At 51.5% G+C, this 18297-nt stretch overlaps 8 protein-coding genes across 8 annotated transcripts; 4 read left to right on the top strand and 4 right to left on the bottom strand.

The window, feature by feature from the left end:
* Positions 1–206: 206 nt before the first annotated feature.
* M438DRAFT_346875 (GTP-binding family protein) lies at positions 207–2217 on the bottom strand. Its single transcript, XM_029905781.1, has 4 exons — positions 1923–2217; positions 1793–1864; positions 1255–1740; positions 207–1010 (listed from the first exon to the last, which is right to left on the bottom strand). Exons 1-4 carry the CDS (start codon positions 1995–1997, stop codon positions 459–461), a joined length of 1185 nt encoding a protein of 394 aa, XP_029759446.1. The 5' UTR covers positions 1998–2217; the 3' UTR covers positions 207–458.
* Positions 2218–2409: 192 nt separating this feature from the next.
* Positions 2410–5231, bottom strand: M438DRAFT_299716 (ABC transporter domain-containing protein). Its single transcript, XM_029902039.1, has 4 exons — positions 4264–5231; positions 4135–4215; positions 2845–4082; positions 2410–2779 (listed from the first exon to the last, which is right to left on the bottom strand). The coding sequence occupies exons 1-4, from the start codon at positions 5035–5037 to the stop codon at positions 2629–2631; spliced, it is 2244 nt and encodes a 747-aa protein (XP_029759447.1). The 5' UTR covers positions 5038–5231; the 3' UTR covers positions 2410–2628.
* A 1034-nt stretch (positions 5232–6265) lies between these two features.
* On the top strand, positions 6266–6853 carry M438DRAFT_346877 (uncharacterized protein). The gene has a single exon (XM_029905782.1). The coding sequence runs from the start codon at positions 6549–6551 to the stop codon at positions 6840–6842; it is 294 nt and encodes a 97-aa protein (XP_029759448.1). The 5' UTR covers positions 6266–6548; the 3' UTR covers positions 6843–6853.
* Positions 6854–7583: 730 nt separating this feature from the next.
* Positions 7584–11725, top strand: M438DRAFT_321684 (uncharacterized protein; the record flags this gene model as incomplete). The annotated part of the gene is made up of 3 exons (XM_029902927.1): positions 7584–7886; positions 8207–8925; positions 8983–11725. The coding sequence occupies exons 1-3, from the start codon at positions 7869–7871 to the stop codon at positions 11723–11725; spliced, it is 3480 nt and encodes a 1159-aa protein (XP_029759449.1). The 5' UTR covers positions 7584–7868.
* Positions 11726–12783: 1058 nt separating this feature from the next.
* M438DRAFT_366616 (uncharacterized protein) lies at positions 12784–14457 on the bottom strand (the record flags this gene model as incomplete). The annotated part of the gene is made up of 2 exons (XM_029907893.1): positions 12784–14311; positions 14362–14457. 2 exons carry the CDS (start codon positions 14455–14457, stop codon positions 13013–13015), a joined length of 1395 nt encoding a protein of 464 aa, XP_029759450.1. The 3' UTR covers positions 12784–13012.
* Positions 14458–15058: 601 nt separating this feature from the next.
* On the top strand, positions 15059–15963 carry M438DRAFT_346879 (uncharacterized protein). The gene has a single exon (XM_029905783.1). It carries the CDS (start codon positions 15199–15201, stop codon positions 15754–15756), a length of 558 nt encoding a protein of 185 aa, XP_029759451.1. The 5' UTR covers positions 15059–15198; the 3' UTR covers positions 15757–15963.
* M438DRAFT_44951 (uncharacterized protein) lies at positions 15802–16565 on the bottom strand. The gene is made up of 2 exons (XM_029910111.1): positions 16073–16565; positions 15802–16019 (listed from the first exon to the last, which is right to left on the bottom strand). Exons 1-2 carry the CDS (start codon positions 16399–16401, stop codon positions 15848–15850), a joined length of 501 nt encoding a protein of 166 aa, XP_029759452.1. The 5' UTR covers positions 16402–16565; the 3' UTR covers positions 15802–15847.
* M438DRAFT_356638 (supernatant protein factor, C-terminal domain-containing protein) lies at positions 16475–17215 on the top strand (the record flags this gene model as incomplete). Its single annotated transcript, XM_029907115.1, has 3 exons — positions 16475–16669; positions 16737–17132; positions 17198–17215. The coding sequence occupies 3 exons, from the start codon at positions 16475–16477 to the stop codon at positions 17213–17215; spliced, it is 609 nt and encodes a 202-aa protein (XP_029759453.1).
* Positions 17216–18297: the final 1082 nt, after the last annotated feature.

Genomic DNA, 18297 nt, shown 5'->3' on the forward strand with positions numbered 1-18297 from the left:
TCGGTGGCTGCATGCTATAGTACGCTGTGATATATCACTCAATCATCTACAGTCAGGGCTTTCTGCATCCGTCCAAGTACGAGCCGTCCAGTTACGAGCCAGAAGACAAGACTACGACCACCTCAACACGTTGGGAGCACAACAAGGATTTCAAGATGTTTGTCATGTTAAAGTCATTTACTTTTCATTATCAAGCATATGCTAATGGGGCATGAGGCGAGTCTGCAACATATATCGAGCTGCCCCATTTATATGTGCTGGCCATAAAGGAGGCCGGGTATCAACTCTTCGCAGCAAGCTGCTTCAGTACTGGCTTGTTCGACCAGTCGCCACGACACTGGAAGGTCGTGGCACTAAAAAAGAAACAGGATGCCTGACGATGGCTGAGTGACCATCATAGTCCCACTCATCATTCATCCAAAGGGTTCGAGCATCAAGAAACGTCATCAACGCAATGCTTAAGCCTTGGCGGCACCGGCCTTGATGAGGAGAATGTCTCCATCCTCGACGATGTAGTCCTTGCCCTTGGTCATGATCTTTCCTTGGGCCTTGACTTCGGCTTCGGTCTTCAACTCCTTGAGGAGGTTGAAGTTGTATACGATGGCCTGGATGAAAGTCTTTTCGAAGTCACCGTGGATGACACCAGCAGCCTGGGGGGCCTTGGTACCGTTACGGATGGTCCATTGGCGGACTTCGTCAGTACCAGTGGTGAAGAAACTGCCAAGGTTGAGGGCCTTGCGCATGGTGGTGATGGCCTTGGGCAGAGCAGACTTGCCGCCAATTTTCTTGCACTCCTCCTCGACCTCAGCATCGGTCTCGAAGCGACTGAGGCGCTCCTCGAGTGAGATGGAAATGGGGAGGATGGGCTCGCCAGGAGAGTGGGTCTTGATCCACTCAACAACCTTGGGCAAGTGCTTGTTCTTCTGGCGAAGGTAGTCTCTCTCGCTAAGGTTGGTCAGGTAGACAACGGGCTTGGCTGTAAGGAGGAAAAGAGGGTTGATGACCTCAACCTATTGATTATCGTTAGCCAATGTACGCCAAAGGTCAAGGTGATGTTGAGAATAGAAGTTGATGGGTGTTTCAGAAGGGACTTGACAGCAAAAGAGTTCTGGATCCAGCTCCCTGTTGGGTCCAATCCCAACAGGTTAAGCCTTTCTCCGATGAACCGTTATTCTGAGAGCTGGGTATAAAAGTTGGATCATCATTGCAAGGGGGATGGGTGATTGTGAGAGGAGAAGAGCGGGCGCAACGTACCTCCTTGGGGCTCCAGTGCTGGTGACGGATGTCCTTGCCGTCCTGAAGGAGGGCGAGGATCTTGCCGACAGTGGCTTCCTCCTCCTTGAGCTTCTTCATCTCAAGAGACTGACCGCCACGGCGAGTCTGCTTGCCAAGGGCCTCAAGAGCCTTCTCGACGAACTCGATATCCTTGATACGAAGCTCCTCGCTGATAATCTCAAGATCGCGGACGGGGTCGACGTCACCCTCAACGTGGATAATCTCGGCATCATCGAAACATCTGACGACCTGGAAGATGGCATCGACGGCGCGAATGTGGGACAAGAAAGCGTTACCGAGACCTGCACCAGTGGAAGCACCACGGGTCAGACCAGCAATATCGTAGATAGTCTGGTGAGCGGGCACCCTCGACTTGGGGTTGTAGTGCTCGCACAGCCATTCGTAACGCTCATCGGGAACGATGACACGAGACTCCTCGGGGTCGATAGTGGCGTAGGGGAAGTTCTGAGAGACAAGTCAGTGAATGAAGTATTGAAGTGAAGGGTGGGCGACGTACAGCAGGGTTACCAAGGGAACACTTGGTGATGGCCTGGAAGAGGGTGGATTTGCCGACGTTAGCCAGACCAACCTGCAATTGGTGTTAGCAAGAGCTCTGAGGTCGCGTCGGCAAGCTAATCCCTACATACGATACCACTCTTCAGGTTGTTTCCGGGACGACCCAAAAGGATCTTCTCCTCCTTGACGACCTTCTTGGGAGGCATTCTTCTTTTTGCGTAAGTTCGGACTGGGACAAAGCTCTGAGCTTTAGTATTCGCCGACCAACAGAAGCGCAAGTGAGCTGTCGCAAACGCAGGGCCTGCTGCGGATACTCGAGAAAGGAAGGAGAGGTGCGGAGCGAGTGCGGAGGAAATGGTCGCAGGAATAAAGGAGTGGGCTATGACTGGCCGACCCCAAGGAAAGGTAGTGTATGAGAGAAGGGAGGTAAAGGTATGGAAGTGGGATGGTGGGATGTTGACACGCGCTGGCGTTGGAGTCTCATTTTTTCTGCTGTGAGCTAATCGGTCGGTAAATCCCGACCGATTACCTAATGCGGAAGGAAGCTGATGGGATGCACGGGCAGTGGTATATTTGGTGAATGATATGGAAAATGTCACAACATGGTGATTCACTGGGCATATAGGATACAGTGGTAGCAGAGCTGGGTACATATCACTAGAAGGTCAAAGAATCGCAAGGATGCTTCAGATGAAACTTCTCAAGGTCTATACCACATCGATGACCAGTCTGTCCAGCACTTGTCCAGACGTATGCATTTTGTTCATATCTATCTTGCCATTGCCACAAGCTCTAGTATTGCATGAGCACCGTGATAGTCTCTCTGTCGCTAATACACTAGTGGTGAGTGGTCGCAACTCCAGCTGCATCGGCCTGGGCTGTAATTCTGCGCTTGTAATCGTTGACATCTCCATCAAAGTGCTCAACACTTCCCTGGTCACACACCCAGAGCGTAGAACAGACCGCACTGAGAATGGACACATCATGGCTTGGTCCACGTTAGCAGAGGTTCAAAGAAAAAACGGAAAAGTTTGGGTATGGGGGAAAACTTACGAAACCATCAAGACACCACCGCCGAAGTTCTTGAGAGCATCTGCCAAAGCATCCATAGCTTCGATATCCAGATGGTTAGAGGGCTCATCAAGAACCAAGATGTGAGGGTTCTGAAGGGAAAGGATGGCAAAAGCGACACGAGACTTCTGACCTCCAGAAAGAATCTCCATCTTTTGTAGACCAGTCATACCAGTGATACCGAAGGCACCGAGATGTCTACGGTACTCTTCATCGGTCCTACCAGGGTACATCTTGGACATGAAGCCGACAGCACTCATGTTCAAGTCCAGAGCATCGACGTGGTGTTGAGCGAAGAAGCCAATACGCAGACGAGGGTTCTGAGATATGAGACCAGTAGTCGGTTGGAGAGCACCAATGAGAAGCTTGAGTACTGTTGTTTTACCAGCACCGTTGGGTCCAACGATACCAATACGCGAGTCGAGCTGAACATCGAGGTCCACGTTCTTGAGCAACGGCTTGTCGGGTGTGTAACCGAAAGCAACACCAGACATCTGGATGATAGGAGGTGTCATCTTTTCCACATCGGGGAACGAGAATTTGACAGTGTACTCGCTCTCGGGAGCCTCCAAGATGGGCATCTTCTCCAGCTTCTTGATACGTGACTGTGCTTCGGATGATTTGGCGGCATTGTAACGGAACTTGTCGATGAATGCTTGCAGATGCGCACGCTCACCCATTTGCTTCTCGTACTCTCTCTTAGCGGTCTTTCTTCTCTCCTCCTTGGTATTGTAGAAGGATTCGAAGTTGGCACCCTTGTAGTAGTCAAGGCGCTCTGAGTGTTGGTGGATAATGTCTGTGGCGACTTCGTTCAGGAAGGCTCTGTCGTGAGAAACTACCAAGACGGTGCTTGGGTAGGTCTGCAGGTAGTTTGACAAGAAGGTGATGGAAGGAACATCCAACATGTTAGAAGGTTCATCGAGCATGAGAAGATCAGGTTCGCAGAACAGGGCACGGGCAAGTGCCAATCTCATACGCCAACCACCAGAGAAGGTCTTTGTGGCGAACTGCTGTCTCTCATGCGAGAAACCAAGACCAGCAAGAATACTGGCAGCACGAGATTCTGCCTTGTCGGAGTCCATTTCGGCAAGCTTGCCCTGGACATCACTAAGCGTGATGTCGAGACCTTCTCGCTGAGTGTCAAGCTTGGCAGCATCTGCTGATGTGTCTGCCATCTGTGATCGGCTGGCTTCCAATTCTGCAAGTTCCTTGGTGATTTTCTGCGAAATCGTCAGTTGTGTATTCAACGGGATAGTAACAGGTTGGACTCACGTCTTGCTCTCTCAGCAAGTGCTTGCGCCAGACATCGGCATCCAGAACGGCTTGAAGAGCAGGAGTGTCGTCTCCCATGATCTATTGAGGTCAGCTATAAATCAGAGCAAATGGTGTGACAAAGCTTACCTCTTGCTCGACGTGAAGAATGGAAATATGAGTTGGAATGGCGACCTCTCTCTTACTCAAAGCTCTGAGCAAAGTAGATTTACCGATACCGTTCTGACCGACCAGACCGTATCTGCGACCAAAGGCCAGGGTCAGGTTGGTATCACTCAAGATTCGCTTGCCACCGATAGTGATATCGATACCATCAACCTTGATGTCCTTGCTCTTGCCTTGGTTGTCAGAACCAAGCTGCAGAGGGTTGACCTTCATGAAGAATTCTTCGTATGATGCAGCATCATCGGGCATCTCCAAAAGTCTGGAAGCCTCGTACTCGACATTCTTGAATTCCTTTCTGTCTTGCTTCGCGCGGAGTTTCTTCTCAGCCTTCTCTAGCTTCTTCTTGTCGACACGAGATTCGATCTGTCTACCAGTGTGCTCCAAGTTGACACCACCAGTCAAGCCAAGAGTTGATGAGATGTTTCTTGAAGATCCGACCTGGATGGTTTGCTCCAGCTTTCTGGCAGAAGGTGCCTGCTGGCGTCTCTCGCCATCAGCATCAGACTGAGAGGAGAGCTTGGAGACAAATTTCTCAATCAGATTTTGAATTGTCAACTCATTCTGATTAGACAGATCACCAGAAGCGGAAAGCAGCAGAGCTGTCACAGCGGCGGCGGCATCTGACAGTGGGTCGCCTTCCGCGCTGTATGCTTGCGAGGCATGGTTGAGGTATCCTGCGGAATACTCGGACACGACAGGGTCGATTCCAGGAATCTGGGCTCTGATCTCGGCCTCCATTGTATCACAGAATTGTTCGGAGATGTGAGTTTTTGCGTGTTTGGTTAGGGTGGCGCTGAAGAGACTACACCGCTATGCTCGCGTTGTGGATCTTTGAATCCTTCCTGGAAGAAACAAAATTCACGCTTCTACGGTAAAAGGCGTTGCTCTGTGGTGATCCGATATCCTTGCGTTGTTTATCCAGCTCTTGTCCGTCAACCAGTAAGGGCGCAATTGCGGAAGAGAGGCGCGAGAAATCTCATACGCACGTGATATCGAACGCAAGCCGAATCTCAAGTGACACCAACGGACTTGCAGCTTCGGTGACCCGCACTACTTCTTAATATCGAACTACTTGATCACGAAACTAGAAAACAAGCACCAGCGAGACACTGGAGAAGACATCTTCTGGATTCAATCATCTTCAAGAAAGCAACCAGCTCTCTCTCCGACCACAGAGCAGCCTGGTACATTTTGCAGTATTGGAGCTGGGGTTGAATAGCCGTGTTCTTGGCACGCGTTGCGTAAGGAACCCACTGCGGTTGGCATCAGGTCCTCACAGCCCGGCTGCATGAAGGGTGAAAGGACACTCCCAGGCAGTGCCAGCCGACGAGTCTTGTTCGTTCTCGCAGCAAGTCAGGTATTTCTCAACAATGACCAATCAGCCGCGGAGAATACGCATTTACTTAATCGATCTTCTTATTCCCCAGATGGCTACGAATAGTAGCTTGTACAACCTAAGGAAAAGGTGCGGAAAGTCAAAATACGATTGGATGGATCAGCAATGTGCATTTAAAGTGGGATAAGTTGAATTCCGGGTTGAGGAAAGCATCTGTGCAGTTGCTGCCCGAGCAACCTTCAGTAGTAAGGTGATATCAATCATGTTGAAACACATATGCTATTTCTGTGCGAGTCCAGCTAGCTATGTGGTTATGTATTGAAGGTTGAAGGACAAAACACAAGCAGCGGTCGAGTGCAGTCTTCTCAAAGTTCTTTGATCGGCAGAACACCCTTGTTGATATAGTACAGAGTGACTTGCCAACAATTCATCCCCGTCATCCAGACGAACCTGGGTCCTGATGGCTCGCCAAGCGGTGTCAACCTCCGTCAAGTCCGGATTGGGCTTGAGCATAAGGACAAAATGGACCGTGCCGTTTCACGACGACAAGCCACGCTACAGAGCAGATGTGCAAGGTTACTATGCAGTACCAAACTCCTGGGCCTGGTGAAGTAGATTGACGATCACTTTTCCCCGACCTCCCTCGAAGGGACATTGCGTAAGACCAGCCGTCATCTCTCTGATTTTCTAGCTTTCAAGGGATGGTTTCGTCCCTGCTTATCAGTCGACAAAAATTGTGTAACTTTCAGAATTGACGTGTTGGAAGATGTACACAAGAACTTCTGCTTCCCGCAGCTGCACACGGCTGGTGACTTACGCGATATCCTGGGTGTCGTCTTTAACTCCACAGCTTCAGGCGGACCGAGTCGATCGAGAAAGCGGATGATCCGTCTGCCATGCTTCTTAGCGTTTCATGTTGCTTGCTGAATGTGTCATCCTCTGGTGCATCGTTGCATGGCTTCTCAGAGTTACCATCACACGCAGGCACGCGGTGGATGCATGGAAGGTGAGGCTCGGTCTCATTCTATACAGCCAAGAGTCGTGTGAGTACATGTGTACCGTCATGCCAGATCTCAGATGCTCGACGCACGGCGGTTCAAAACTGACAGAACCCCAAATGATCCAAGCGCTTGCGTGGAACGCCTTAGGAAAGACGCCCCTGCAAGTTGCAACATTGTCCGGGATTCAAAGGAACCGACAACGCTAAACACCCTGCAGCTGGTACAAATCAGCATGCAGCTGCTTTAGTGGTGGATATTTCGGTTGTTAACTTTCGCCTGGACCCACGGCTCTTAGAGAAAGACGCACTCGGATTTATTGACCTTTGCAATGCTGGCTTGGGATCAGAGCGTTTGGGGATTGGATCTTCAAGTCGGGTTTCACGGCAAGAGAAGAAACATGGCCGAGTAATGTCATAAAGCTACATGGATGGGGAAACGGCGTTGCAGGCGGAGACCAGTCGCAGGACGGCGGACGTATGTGCCGTAAGGATTGATTGTTAATTGCAGGGATGTATTTCAGTAGACGGCGAATGGGCGAGTTGCACAGCGTTTGGCGGTTGAGGGCGCTGTGCAAGGAGAGAGATTGACAACAACACTGCAGAAAGCTGAAACAGAGCGACGTGCGCGAGGGCAAAAAATAGACTCGACGACTCAATGCAGCATTTGTGCATGGCCAGGAATTGATGGCAGAGTCGATGTGTATTGTACAGGCGACTAGTCGTGGCTACGAGGACAGCAGTTGTTGTGGATCATGGCATTCCTTCTCGAAAATGCTTTCATGCTGAAGCGTTGGCTGCGGGAGCATTGGGTTGATTGTTTGGGGCGCCGTTAAAGTCTACTCTGGACATTTCACGAGTCTTCAGCGGAACGGTCGTGGCGTCTGAGCTGAGGGGTAGCGGTAGGCGCTTGAAACGCAGGTCAGCCCTTCTTCATAATCACATTCATAACAAAAAACCGGGCATCCTCTGAACCTAGGCGACGCCGAGTGCTCGCCGTCCGCCGTCTTGACCAACCTTTGCCTGTGTCTGTGCCTGTGCCTTGTTTGTGGGGCTTTGCGCTGCGGCCTTGAAGAAGATCAGTACGAGTAGAGCGACCGCCTACTCCACTATGAAGACGACTAGGACAGGGCGATACGTTGAGCAGTCCGTCCAGTCTCCCTCGCCGTCCTCGACCCCGTCAAGCGCGTCGCCCGTCCGAGAGTCTCTTGATGGGCGCATGGCATCGGCCAAAGCATGAAAACGATCCCCACGGTAAGCTGCTGCACCAGAGACCCGCTTTCACTATAATGCCCCCAGCCGCTGCCGCCATGCTACAGCGGCCAGCCTCCACGCACTCTACATGATATGCCTGCCCCTCCCTATCCTATCTCGTCCCTGGCCCTGTCCTATCCCCGTCGCTAGCTGTCCCTGACTGCTGTTGCTTGTACCTCCCCCCTGTCGGTCGCTCCATGAAGCCTAATCCTCTTCGTACCGCGGCTGCACACTTCGTCATGCAGCTTTGACCGTCTCTCTCTTTCTCTCCCTTGCAGCCTCGATTGGTCGACTGCCGACTGACCACCAATCCTATACAGCTCTGTGCAACGAGCACCGGCATTGGCGTCTCTGCCCTGGGGTTTGTGCTTGCCCGACCAGACCACGACTCTCGCCTCGACCGTCAACAACCTATCCCCAACAACACCAGCCGCCGCTCCAATTCGCATAGATCCAGCTCCTTCCTCCACCCTCGTTCACTTCCTTTCACTGCCGACCCGGGGGGCCCTCGACCGCGGTCCAATTCCCGAGCATCGTCGCTTGCTCCGCCCAAGAGTGATATGACATCGACGGCAACCTGCACGGTACAGACCGTCGACACATACGCGACTCCTACATCCTTCTGTGCACCCTTTGGCTTCTCGGCTCGCCAGTCTCTCCGCTCTGCAACCAACCAGCACACCACATCCTCGAGGAATGCGCCGGACCATGCGAGAACGGTCCTGAGAAAAAGAGACGGCCATACAATGCCTCGTGGCGCAAACCCGTCGCTTCGAGACGATGCTGAAGCCTCACCCCCGATATCACCCACCTTTGCTCCTCACCAGACGCCGTCATGGCTCAAGAGGTTTTCCTTTTCTTCGCGCGACTCGACGCAATGTTCGAGTTCTCGCCCAAATTCTTCCGTCATTTCTGTCGCTCCTTCAGCCTCGGGATCCACTACCCCGATGATCCCCAGCCACACTCCACCCATCAACACAGCCCCGAACAAACTTGTCAAACGCTCCACGTCTGTGAGCAAAGTGCCCACCTCGGCCTCGTATGGCGGTTCAACCACAAAGATTCCTGTCTCGACCTTGAAACGCCCTGCAACCAGTCACAAGCGAAGTGCTACGCTGCAAGAACGACGCTCTCACGCCATACCGAAAGCCGAAGACGCTTTCAGACGCTCTCTTTATGATCCAACGCCCGAGTCGATGCCCGATGTCCAATGGCGTAATTATTTCGGTCCAAAGGTGGCTGTAGTTCCAGCAGCCTCGACACGGCGTCGCAGCTCGACCAGCATCCCAAATCCTATCAAAAGGGTGACGGCGGACAGGAAATATCGGCCGGTCTTGGTGTCCGCTAGAGAAAATATCAATGCTGCCCCCATTGAATTTGAAAATGATGCAGAAGATGATGATTTCGATGCTGTGTCCAGTTCGAATTTGATGCCAAATATCCCGATAGCCGGCCGTTACGGTTCTCCATCTCATCAAACTGCAACCCCTGCGTCAAATCGACTTTCGCGAGCGACTGTTGATTTCCAAACCAACTCTTTTGACTCCAGGATAGATGAGCGAAAAGGCATCGAAGACGAACTGGATAGGCAAGACGTCGCAGAAATGTCCAGAATCGAGTCGGCGTCAAGTTCCTTCTCTGTTAGCGACATCCTCCCCGTGGAGCCACAAATATGGAAGCAGCCACCTCCTATCAAAGCAGCGCCCATCGTAAAATACCGTCGCCCGGGCGCGCGAGCTCGATCCAACACGCCCACCAGCATGGGCAACAGGCAAAGCATCTCCCACGATGAATCGTCAGAGGCGCCTGTGAGACACCGTGACGTGGATAACATTACACAAAACACCGAGACGCCATCTGTTAGCAGCCCCATTACCGAGATAGACCTTAGACTACCATCGCACGAGACGCACATCGCTTCGACTGCATTACCCACCGCCGCCAGCTTCTCAAACACACATAGCGAGGACCGTGTATCCTTTGACACTCTACCTTCAGCCTCGCGGCCTCTCCATCAAGCGGCACATCATGTCGACAACACAATCCATCTGGCCGGCTCAGACAGCGATATTAGATCAGGCGATGATGAGGGACTTGATTCACAGAGCGACACAATCTACGACTCTGTCCGGACCAGAGCGCCAAAGTCGAGTCCAGGCAGGCGAGGCCCCTCGATAGAAACAATTTTTGGTGAATCGCCGCCGTTCCATATCCATGGCAAACACACAATGCTCAGAGACTACCTACAAACAGGACCTTTGCACGAACAGGGGTATTCACTAAAGCCACGACACAGCATTATACATGAAGAAGACGCTATCTCTACCCCAGCCCGCTCCGCTCGGAAACAGTCACTCGGCAGTTCACCAATGCTTCACATGAAAGACTCGCCTGCCCAGTCTAACCTTCCATCGTCGCCACCTACTATGCCATCTCTTTCTGACCTTCGCCAGCATGCCGAACATTTCCCAGATATCACTGACGATGACGAGGATCAAGAAAGTTCGTGGTCTTTCGCTGACGACGACGATGATGAACCCCAAGTCCCAATGAAAAATCGATTCGCTCACCTCGGCATCACTCCTGATCTCCTGTCACCACATGGCCATGCTTCGAGCTCCGCGAACACGACTCCACAACGACCCACTGTTAGGAGCACAGACAGAGATACACGTAGCAGCATCTTCGATTGGTCCGAACAACAACCTATGGAGAAAAGTCCGAATAACCGTTCACCTCCCCGCCCTAAGACTGTGCATGGCAAGAAGGACGCCGAAACTCGTGGTAGCAGATCGGTTGGAAGACGGGCCCCGAGCGGTCTCCACACTCGAAGCCAGAGCGTACCTGTAGCCCAGGATGCTGATGGAAAACGGACTGGCACCAACAAATTCGGCACTTGGGGCATTGGCAGCAAAGGTGTCACGGAAGACTGGAACGAGGATTTCGACTTCGAGGATGAAAGTGCTCCAGAAGAGAAGAGGCTTGACAGCGGTGTTTCAATGTTTGTACCAAAGTCTATCCGGGACCAGCAGACCAACGTGCTCGCCAACATTGGTCTGCTTCGGGACTGGGGCCTTCTAATCGAGGAACTGAAGGAACACAAAATGCGGGCTGTTATGCTTGAAGTGCTTGACGGAGGAAACGAGAAGATGTGGAACGAAGTCGATGCTATGATCGACTTGGCAGACCAGGAGTCTGACGAACAAACTCTGGCTCCGAGATTTTCACCACCCTCGTCGCCGTCTTTCAGCTACGATGCCTTCGACGAGCCACTCCCGACACTTCCATCGACAGACTACCTGATGCCCGCCCCTTTGTTCGGTCTACCTGAATCGCCAGCGAACGGTGAATTCGACTTTTTCAGCGAAGAAGGAGCCATCTCGCCCACGCGTACTGATAACGGCATCTTCGTCACACCAGCAACACCACAAAGACCGCGCAAGAACTCGGAAGCCGTCGCACGTTCGGTTATAGAAGCACTCCAACAGAAACGTCTTTCCGAGTCAGGCCTCAATCCTGAAGGACGAGACAAGGTCCACTTCGACACTGCAACTTTGAAGAGAATCATCCCCTACGTCCAAGAACTTCGCGATAGAGTTAAGAAGGTCATCAGGGACGCAGAAGACCTTCTTCCCAGCCCGAAGAGTCTTGGAGGCAGTATAGGCTCCCACGGCAGTCGCTCGGTCCGTAGAAGGATACGAGAAGCGCCCGAATCACCAACCATACATCGTCGAAGTCGCCGCTCCACGAATGCTATCGAACGTACATCTTCAGATGAGGGGATACACAGCCCTACAGAAGAGCTGAATGCTCGTTTACGTCTCATGGCCATGACATGAAAAAAGCCGGTTCATTTTCTTTGATCATTCAGACGCAGTTCTTGATCAACCACCTAACAGGATCATATTTGTTTGCAGCAATGAACCACTCATGAAAGGCTGGCAACAATTGTTCCTCTTTGTACCACTAATGTCTCTTTTCCTTTTTTGTTCCAACTTCCGCATCTTTGCAACACCTCTTTTCATTCCGGTTCAGCGAACGGCCCTTCTTCTGTTTTTTCACTAAACTTTAAAGTTTCCCTTTGGCAGCGTTTTGAGCGGATTTGGAATTATGTTGTCTGTTGGGTTGAACATCTCTCTCTCTGTCTCTCTCTCCTGCACCACTATCACCTCCCTTGTTTCCATCACTTCTTTTCCCTTTTTCTTGGTGGTTGGGGAAAAGGGGATGGACAAAAGAAGACAGGAAAACTGCATTTTTCTTTTCACTTTTCTTCTCTCGCGCGCGAGCATTTCAGAAGGAACACACGAAAAGCGTATGTGTATCACTTTTTAGTTCTTATTAGCCACCCACACACACACACAACTGCATAGACATTGTTCTTTTACTACTTATGACAGACTTCTCCTTTTCTTTGAATGTGAATGTTTTGAATCAAAGACTTGTACCGATCTTTACTGTACAAGGTATATGGAACACACAGTTTACTCTGTATCGGATATTCTCATACTCACAACACCTTTTTCTCCTCTCGTGCTCTTCTACTTGATGTATGAAGTCGTGCTTCCTATTCCCTTTTCTATTGAATCAAGCACGATCTACGCAGCTCCTTCCATCAGCTCTTGCAACGCCACCTTCATTGCCTGCGGCTGAGATGATGTAATTGATTTGTTTCATTAGACACTATGTTATGTGAAGTACTTCGAGCAGTCGATGTATGCGGACCGCTCTGACGACTTCAAGACACTGTGTACTGGTTGACGAATATAGAGCACAAGATGGTACTGTGAAGAGCGACAGTGGCAATCGTGCATCCTCGATCTTTACCAGAGAACTTGTATCACGTTGGTGATGAACATGGCTGTAAGATGGGTGGAAATGGAATAAAAAAGCATGGCATGTTCAAGAAGGAGGTCCTGCATAGAGACTACGGAACCCTGTTTTCGGAGAAATGAGCTCGGCCGTTAGTTGATGATCATTGAGCGCTCCTTTTCTGTGAATCTTCCTCGTCCATCATCCATTACGACCGCCCTGGTCATTGTGAACCACCAGCCTCATAATCCCAGCCTATCTTCATCCCCAATCTCACCACCCACCCCTATCTCCAATCCATCTTCCCATCTCCCCAATCACTCAACCTCCAACCCCTCAAACTTCTCCTTGATATCCTCGGCCGGAATCCTGCGTCCAGTCATGCCGAAGAATGCAGCACTGACTCTATGCCACATACCTTCCATATCCTTGCCGATGAGTTCAGACAGCGCTTGCAGTTCGCCAAAGGAGAATAGGTCGTCTTCGGTAAGGGAGGGCATGGTTTTTATGGTGTAGGCGGTAGAGGCGGCGACGGAGGGGGGAGGACGAGGACGGCGAGAGCGGTGGTTGGAGCCGTAGCCTGAGTCTGTAGGGTCGAGGACAGGTTGGGTGCGGTGGCGAGGACGAGATTCATGAGTGCGGTCCTTGTCGCGGCGAGGACGAGATTCATGGGTGTCGTGGGGTTCTCGACGAGGACGAGATTCGTGAGTGTCGTGGACGTGGATGTGATGGTCGTGCTGATGAGCGTGTCTGTGACGGACGTCGTGTTGGTGTTGGACCTTGCCGGCCAACAGGATTGCTGTAGGGGCGTCCTCTGGCTTTCTGGTCTTCTCTACAACGTTGGACTTGGGCTTGACTTCAACAGCCTTGTCATCCTTCTTGGGAACCTTGGAGAGCTGCTTCTCAGAGGGCTTGTCCTTCTTCATCTCGGCGGCGGCAGCGGCGTCCCTGCGTGCCTTCTCTGGCTTCCAGTCTTTAGGTTTGATCTGGTCGAAACGCCTGTTGACCTGTTTCTTGCCTTTACCGATTTCCGCTCCGATGACTTTTGCGTCAACGCCGTCGGTCTTCATTTGTAAGATTTTTGCGTCTTCTTCTGCAGTGAAGACGATGAGGTCTGATGATTGCTGATCGTTGGCTTGAGGTTTGCTGCCACTAGCTTCAGGCTCTTCTGGCTTCTTCCCGTCCGATTTCTTCGCGCTTGCCTCTTTGTCGTCTGCGGCCTTTTCTTCGGAAGGTGCTTTGGCGCTGGTTGGCTTTGAGTTGGGCTTGCTATCGTCCTTTTTGCTATTGGATTTGCTGTCGCTTTTTGAACTGCTGGGCTTGCTGTCGTGAGGCGCAATGTCTTCCTTGCTGCTGCTTGGCTTGCTGTCGGGTGGGCTGTCGTCCTTTTTGCTGTTTGGTTTTGAGCCAGAAGGTGATTCTTCTTTCTTGCTGCTCGACTTGGGGGCAGCTGGCGCTTCCTCCTTTTTGCTGTTCGACTTGGCGTCAGAGCCGGCGATTGCCCTCTTGCTGGATGGTTTGACGGGGGTGGCGGGCTTTGAATCGCCGCTGCCTTTTCTTGGGCGCACTTGAACGAGCTCGGTTTTTCTTGTTGGGTGGATCTGCAAGAAGGGCATCTCCGTAAGTCAGTATGTTCGGATGTGAAGAAAGCGCACATTCTGCTTACTCCTGGGGGTCCGGTGGGTCTACGAATCGTGCGGCCAGAACCGATGAAGATGTCCATAAGAGAAATTGAGGGATGGGGTGAGCTTGAGCGCGCCATATCTATAATCTATTTGCTGTTGTAGGAAGACGCGGGTAATTGTGCGCAGAAACACAAGGGAATAGCGAAAGATGTGATTCAGGGGTAACTGTGAGGAATAACACGAAGCTGCCAACGGCACTATCAAGTAACCTTCAAGTGTTGTGAGAGTGAAGGTTGGTTGGTGAAAGTGGTCTAATGTGAGGAGCTAAGAAAGTGCGAAAAGAGTTGCTGTTGACGAGGCTTGAACACAAGCCATAACAAAAGCCGCGTATTGAAATTCCGTAACAAGGAGTTCAACTCTGCGCATACCGCCAACTCTTTTTGCACCAGAAACACCAACACCACCCTCTTTCATCTGCCAGCGCCGAAAAAAATCGTAGGATCAAAGGAAAGGGGCAAAAAAAAAGGGACGGACCATATCATCGCCTGGGTCGCTGGACAGTACTTGAGAGACACCGAAGTGCTGCACGAATTCCATTAACCTACCCGTAACAATAATCCACTCCCGCAGGTGAACCAGCATGCGCAAAGCAACGCTTACTTGCCACTTGACTAATGGCCCGTGTCTGCGCAGACAAGGTGAATTTAATCTTTTCGAATTATATAGTCACCCCTTGTTGTCTCATCCCTCTTGTGAATTGTCTGTACACTGTATTTCTGCAACGCAACGAGGCATCTGATGTCCAGCCTGCAGATGATTTGAGCAATTGACCTACCTGTCTTGATGTCATTCTGCATCCTTTCATCAAAGTCCTTGTGATGATCAACCAGCCAGCCAGCCAGCCCGTAGCAGACACGCAGCTTGTTGATACAGCCACGCGATCGTTGTCTCAAAATCAACTCGACGACGGCGCCAGAGAACAGCTCGTTTCTGCGCCGACGGCGGCATCGATCCTGATGCGCGGATATCCGTTCCAGGGCGCAACATGCATCGATTCCATCAGGCAGACCGCCCCATGCGGCATGCGGTCGCGATCAGATATGTCGTTCTGCTCAGAGCGATCTCAACAGAGGAACACAATCAATCTACACCTTCCGTCAGAGCCATCTAGACCGAATGCAGCGACCTTGAGGAGCTCTGTAGGAAAGCGACAATTCGGCATGCTCCTGCTGCTTCGACCTCTGCCTTGGCCACAGTACGACACGTCTTCCGAACCTCCGGGCTGGCAATTCCGGGCTCCTGACAGCTTGCTGAAGAAGTCCTCGATATGTATGCTTCCGGATCTTGCAATACCGAACTCTGGACACTCGGCCACCAGAGAATCGCTCGCCGCATCATCCAGTCCTGGTTCTGGTACTATTTCCTTTGATTGGTGAGCCCTCCAGAACAAGGACAGCTGTGGTCGCTTTCCATCAAAAAGCTGCTGCGATAAAGGTAATCCTGTAGACCCAGCAGTGATTTCCCTGTTCATCCTCTGTGATGTGTTGGTTCCGGTGGCTTCCTGGGTGAAGGGACGAACACAAGACAAGAAGAGAGATAGTCTGGTGCAGAGTCTTCATGCCTAGTGGTCCAGTATCCGGCTGTTCTGGCAGCTGGCTTCGTCTCCAGACATTTCTTCCGAATGGGGTGGCACCCTATCCTACCTTCGGTTTTAGGTCATTGGAATGACCGAAGCGGCCAGACAAGACATACCTTGTACACGACGAGAGCATGAGCAGACGTGACAGGGATATGGAATGAGGTTCAACGAGCCTGGGCCACAAAACTTGGCAGCAGCAGCGAGCTTCAAGAAGAAAGGAAGGTACGCCGAAGACATGTATTGTCACGCACGCGACCAGCAACCGGTCTACTAGATAGGTCTTGATTTTATTGATACTGGCTATTCGAAGACTTAGATAAAGTACCAAAGCATATCTGGATACGAGTTCAACAGAGTTGCAGAAACGTGATTCGAATAGGGGGCTGCAAGCAAGAGGTTGAGGACCGTGCACCTCCATGTTCAAGGGACAGCGGAGCAACATCTCGACCAAACAATTATTGTTGTCGATCCACGAAGCTCCTTTGCGTGTTCGCAACTCTCAATCGACAGCAAAGATGCTCGTCCTCGCCTTCCTCTATGCAGCCCTCTGCGGCCTCTTCGCCGTCAGCTCGGCACACAACATCCAGCTCAAGGCGCACTCGCGCGAATGCTTCCACGAGGAGCTGCACTCGGACGACAGAATGACCGTCACTTTCCAGGTCGGCGACCGCGAGTTTGGTGGCAGTGGAAACCTGGACATCGACTTCTGGGTAAGTTTCTCGCAACTCACTTCTTGAGGAAGATAACCGCGACAAAAGCTGACAGGGGTCATGACAGATCCAAAACCCCGCCAACGCATACCAAGTCCACGAGCGCTCCGTCAGCAGCGGCGACCACAGCTTCACCGCCGGAATGGACGGCCGCTACTTGTACTGCTTCAGCAACGAACACTGGTCGGCAAACACAAAGGAGGTCAGCTTCAACGTCCACGGCATCGTCTACGTCCCCGAGAGCGAGGCTCCCCAAGACCCTCTGGAGAAGGAAGTGCGCACTCTTGGAGAGCTGTTGGCACAGGTCAAGGATGAGCAGGGTTACATTGTCGTTCGTGAGCGCACTCACCGCAACACGGCCGAGAGCACCAACGCCAGAGTCAAGTGGTGGAGCATCTTCCAGCTCGGTGTCTTGATCGGCGAGGGCATCTTCCAGGTCTGGTGGCTCAAGCGCTTCTTCGAGGTACGCTCATAGCCCTGTTTTCTTGATTCGATTTTCTAGACTTCAGGCGCTAATGTCTTGTATAGGTCAAGCACGTTGTTTAGGTGTCTTGAATTGTTCGTTCAAAAGCTTCTATATACCCAACAGACCTTCTACGTTTCCAATGAGAACATGTTCTGATATCACGTTTTTCTCTTTCTGCCCGCTGTATTACAGAATGTGGATCGTCAACATCGCTCATCCTTCTTCCCACATGTTGAAATCTGGAATCATGCCGAGTGAAAGCTTTCTGATTAAAGCACAAAAGAAACAAGTCGGTCATGCTGGAGCAACACATTTTGCATCAGTTCACATTTTGCATCAGTTCACATTAGCAATGATTGGCACATCACGCTAATCTGTTTTCTCATACAGCCTACGCCAACTCTAGCTCTCTCCAAGACCAGTCCGTTCGATATCACCATCCATCAAATGCACAAAGTTATTGAGAACTAAAAGGATCCCGCTGAGAGCGCGAGATGTTCACGACCAATCTCGTAGACTTTCAGGCTCTCATTGGACCCCCTCCGAGTTCTCAACAACATTGCGCATTTTGACATGTAGATTTTGAAGAGTATTCGGTGCTTGGAGTAGCTGCATGCGTTGCATAGGCATCAGTTGAGAGCACCGTAATGATGGGTTCAGTATTGCCTGTAGTCTTGCATCGTTGTCTCCATCAACCTCCCTCTCACTGACTCAAGCAGTACGAATGTGTGCCTTGCACTTTTCACCGTCATCGACCTGCCCAGCAATAACTTGTCCCAGATTGATTGAGAGCGCAGAGTGCATCGACCTGTCCTCGACTCATCTACAAATCTACATCACTATCCCATTCGCATTGTATGACACCCGAAGACGCCTTCGCAACGGGCTAGTCAATCGCTGCTGCCAGATAAGATCTCAGAATACCACGACCGTCATACCGCGTGGCCGAGGATTTCTGGTTTCGCTGGAAGGGGCGAGATGCAAGCTTGCAGTTTCCTACAACCGCACCAGACAACATGTCGAACAAGGGGTTCGCTTTCAGTGGGGCCTGGTGGCCCAACTGATGCCCGCGAGAATGCCGCCGAAATTGAGGTGCTCAGCATGAAGGAAGTCAGTCATCCTTCCGGCTTGCATATTCTGGTACTGTTGCGGAGGGGCGCCT

Source organism: Aureobasidium pullulans (genome assembly GCF_000721785.1).
Source record: "Aureobasidium pullulans EXF-150 unplaced genomic scaffold scaffold_12, whole genome shotgun sequence".
Classification (NCBI taxonomy): domain Eukaryota; kingdom Fungi; phylum Ascomycota; class Dothideomycetes; order Dothideales; family Saccotheciaceae; genus Aureobasidium; species Aureobasidium pullulans.

What these genes read in the sequence shown, in the direction of transcription:
- M438DRAFT_44951 (XM_029910111.1), bottom strand. Translation starts at nt 16,401, where the DNA reads ATGTTGCTCCGCTGTCCCTTGAACATGGAGGTGCACGGTCCTCAACCT. An exon ending in ATGCTCTCGTCGTGTACAAG is followed by an intron (nt 16,020 to 16,072) that starts GTATGTCTTGTC and finishes AACCGAAGGTAG; the next exon opens with GATAGGGTGCCACCCCATTC.
- M438DRAFT_346875 (XM_029905781.1), bottom strand. Translation starts at nt 1,997, where the DNA reads ATGCCTCCCAAGAAGGTCGTCAAGGAGGAGAAGATCCTTTTGGGTCGT. An exon ending in ACAACCTGAAGAGTGGTATC is followed by an intron (nt 1,865 to 1,922) that starts GTATGTAGGGAT and finishes CACCAATTGCAG; the next exon opens with GTTGGTCTGGCTAACGTCGG. An exon ending in AGCACTGGAGCCCCAAGGAG is followed by an intron (nt 1,011 to 1,254) that starts GTACGTTGCGCC and finishes GATAATCAATAG; the next exon opens with GTTGAGGTCATCAACCCTCT.
- M438DRAFT_346879 (XM_029905783.1), top strand. Translation starts at nt 15,199, where the DNA reads ATGATCAACCAGCCAGCCAGCCAGCCCGTAGCAGACACGCAGCTTGTT.
- M438DRAFT_299716 (XM_029902039.1), bottom strand. Translation starts at nt 5,037, where the DNA reads ATGGAGGCCGAGATCAGAGCCCAGATTCCTGGAATCGACCCTGTCGTG. An exon ending in TTCTTCACGTCGAGCAAGAG is followed by an intron (nt 4,216 to 4,263) that starts GTAAGCTTTGTC and finishes TGACCTCAATAG; the next exon opens with ATCATGGGAGACGACACTCC. An exon ending in ACTTGCTGAGAGAGCAAGAC is followed by an intron (nt 4,083 to 4,134) that starts GTGAGTCCAACC and finishes ACGATTTCGCAG; the next exon opens with AAAATCACCAAGGAACTTGC.
- M438DRAFT_346877 (XM_029905782.1), top strand. Translation starts at nt 6,549, where the DNA reads ATGTTGCTTGCTGAATGTGTCATCCTCTGGTGCATCGTTGCATGGCTT.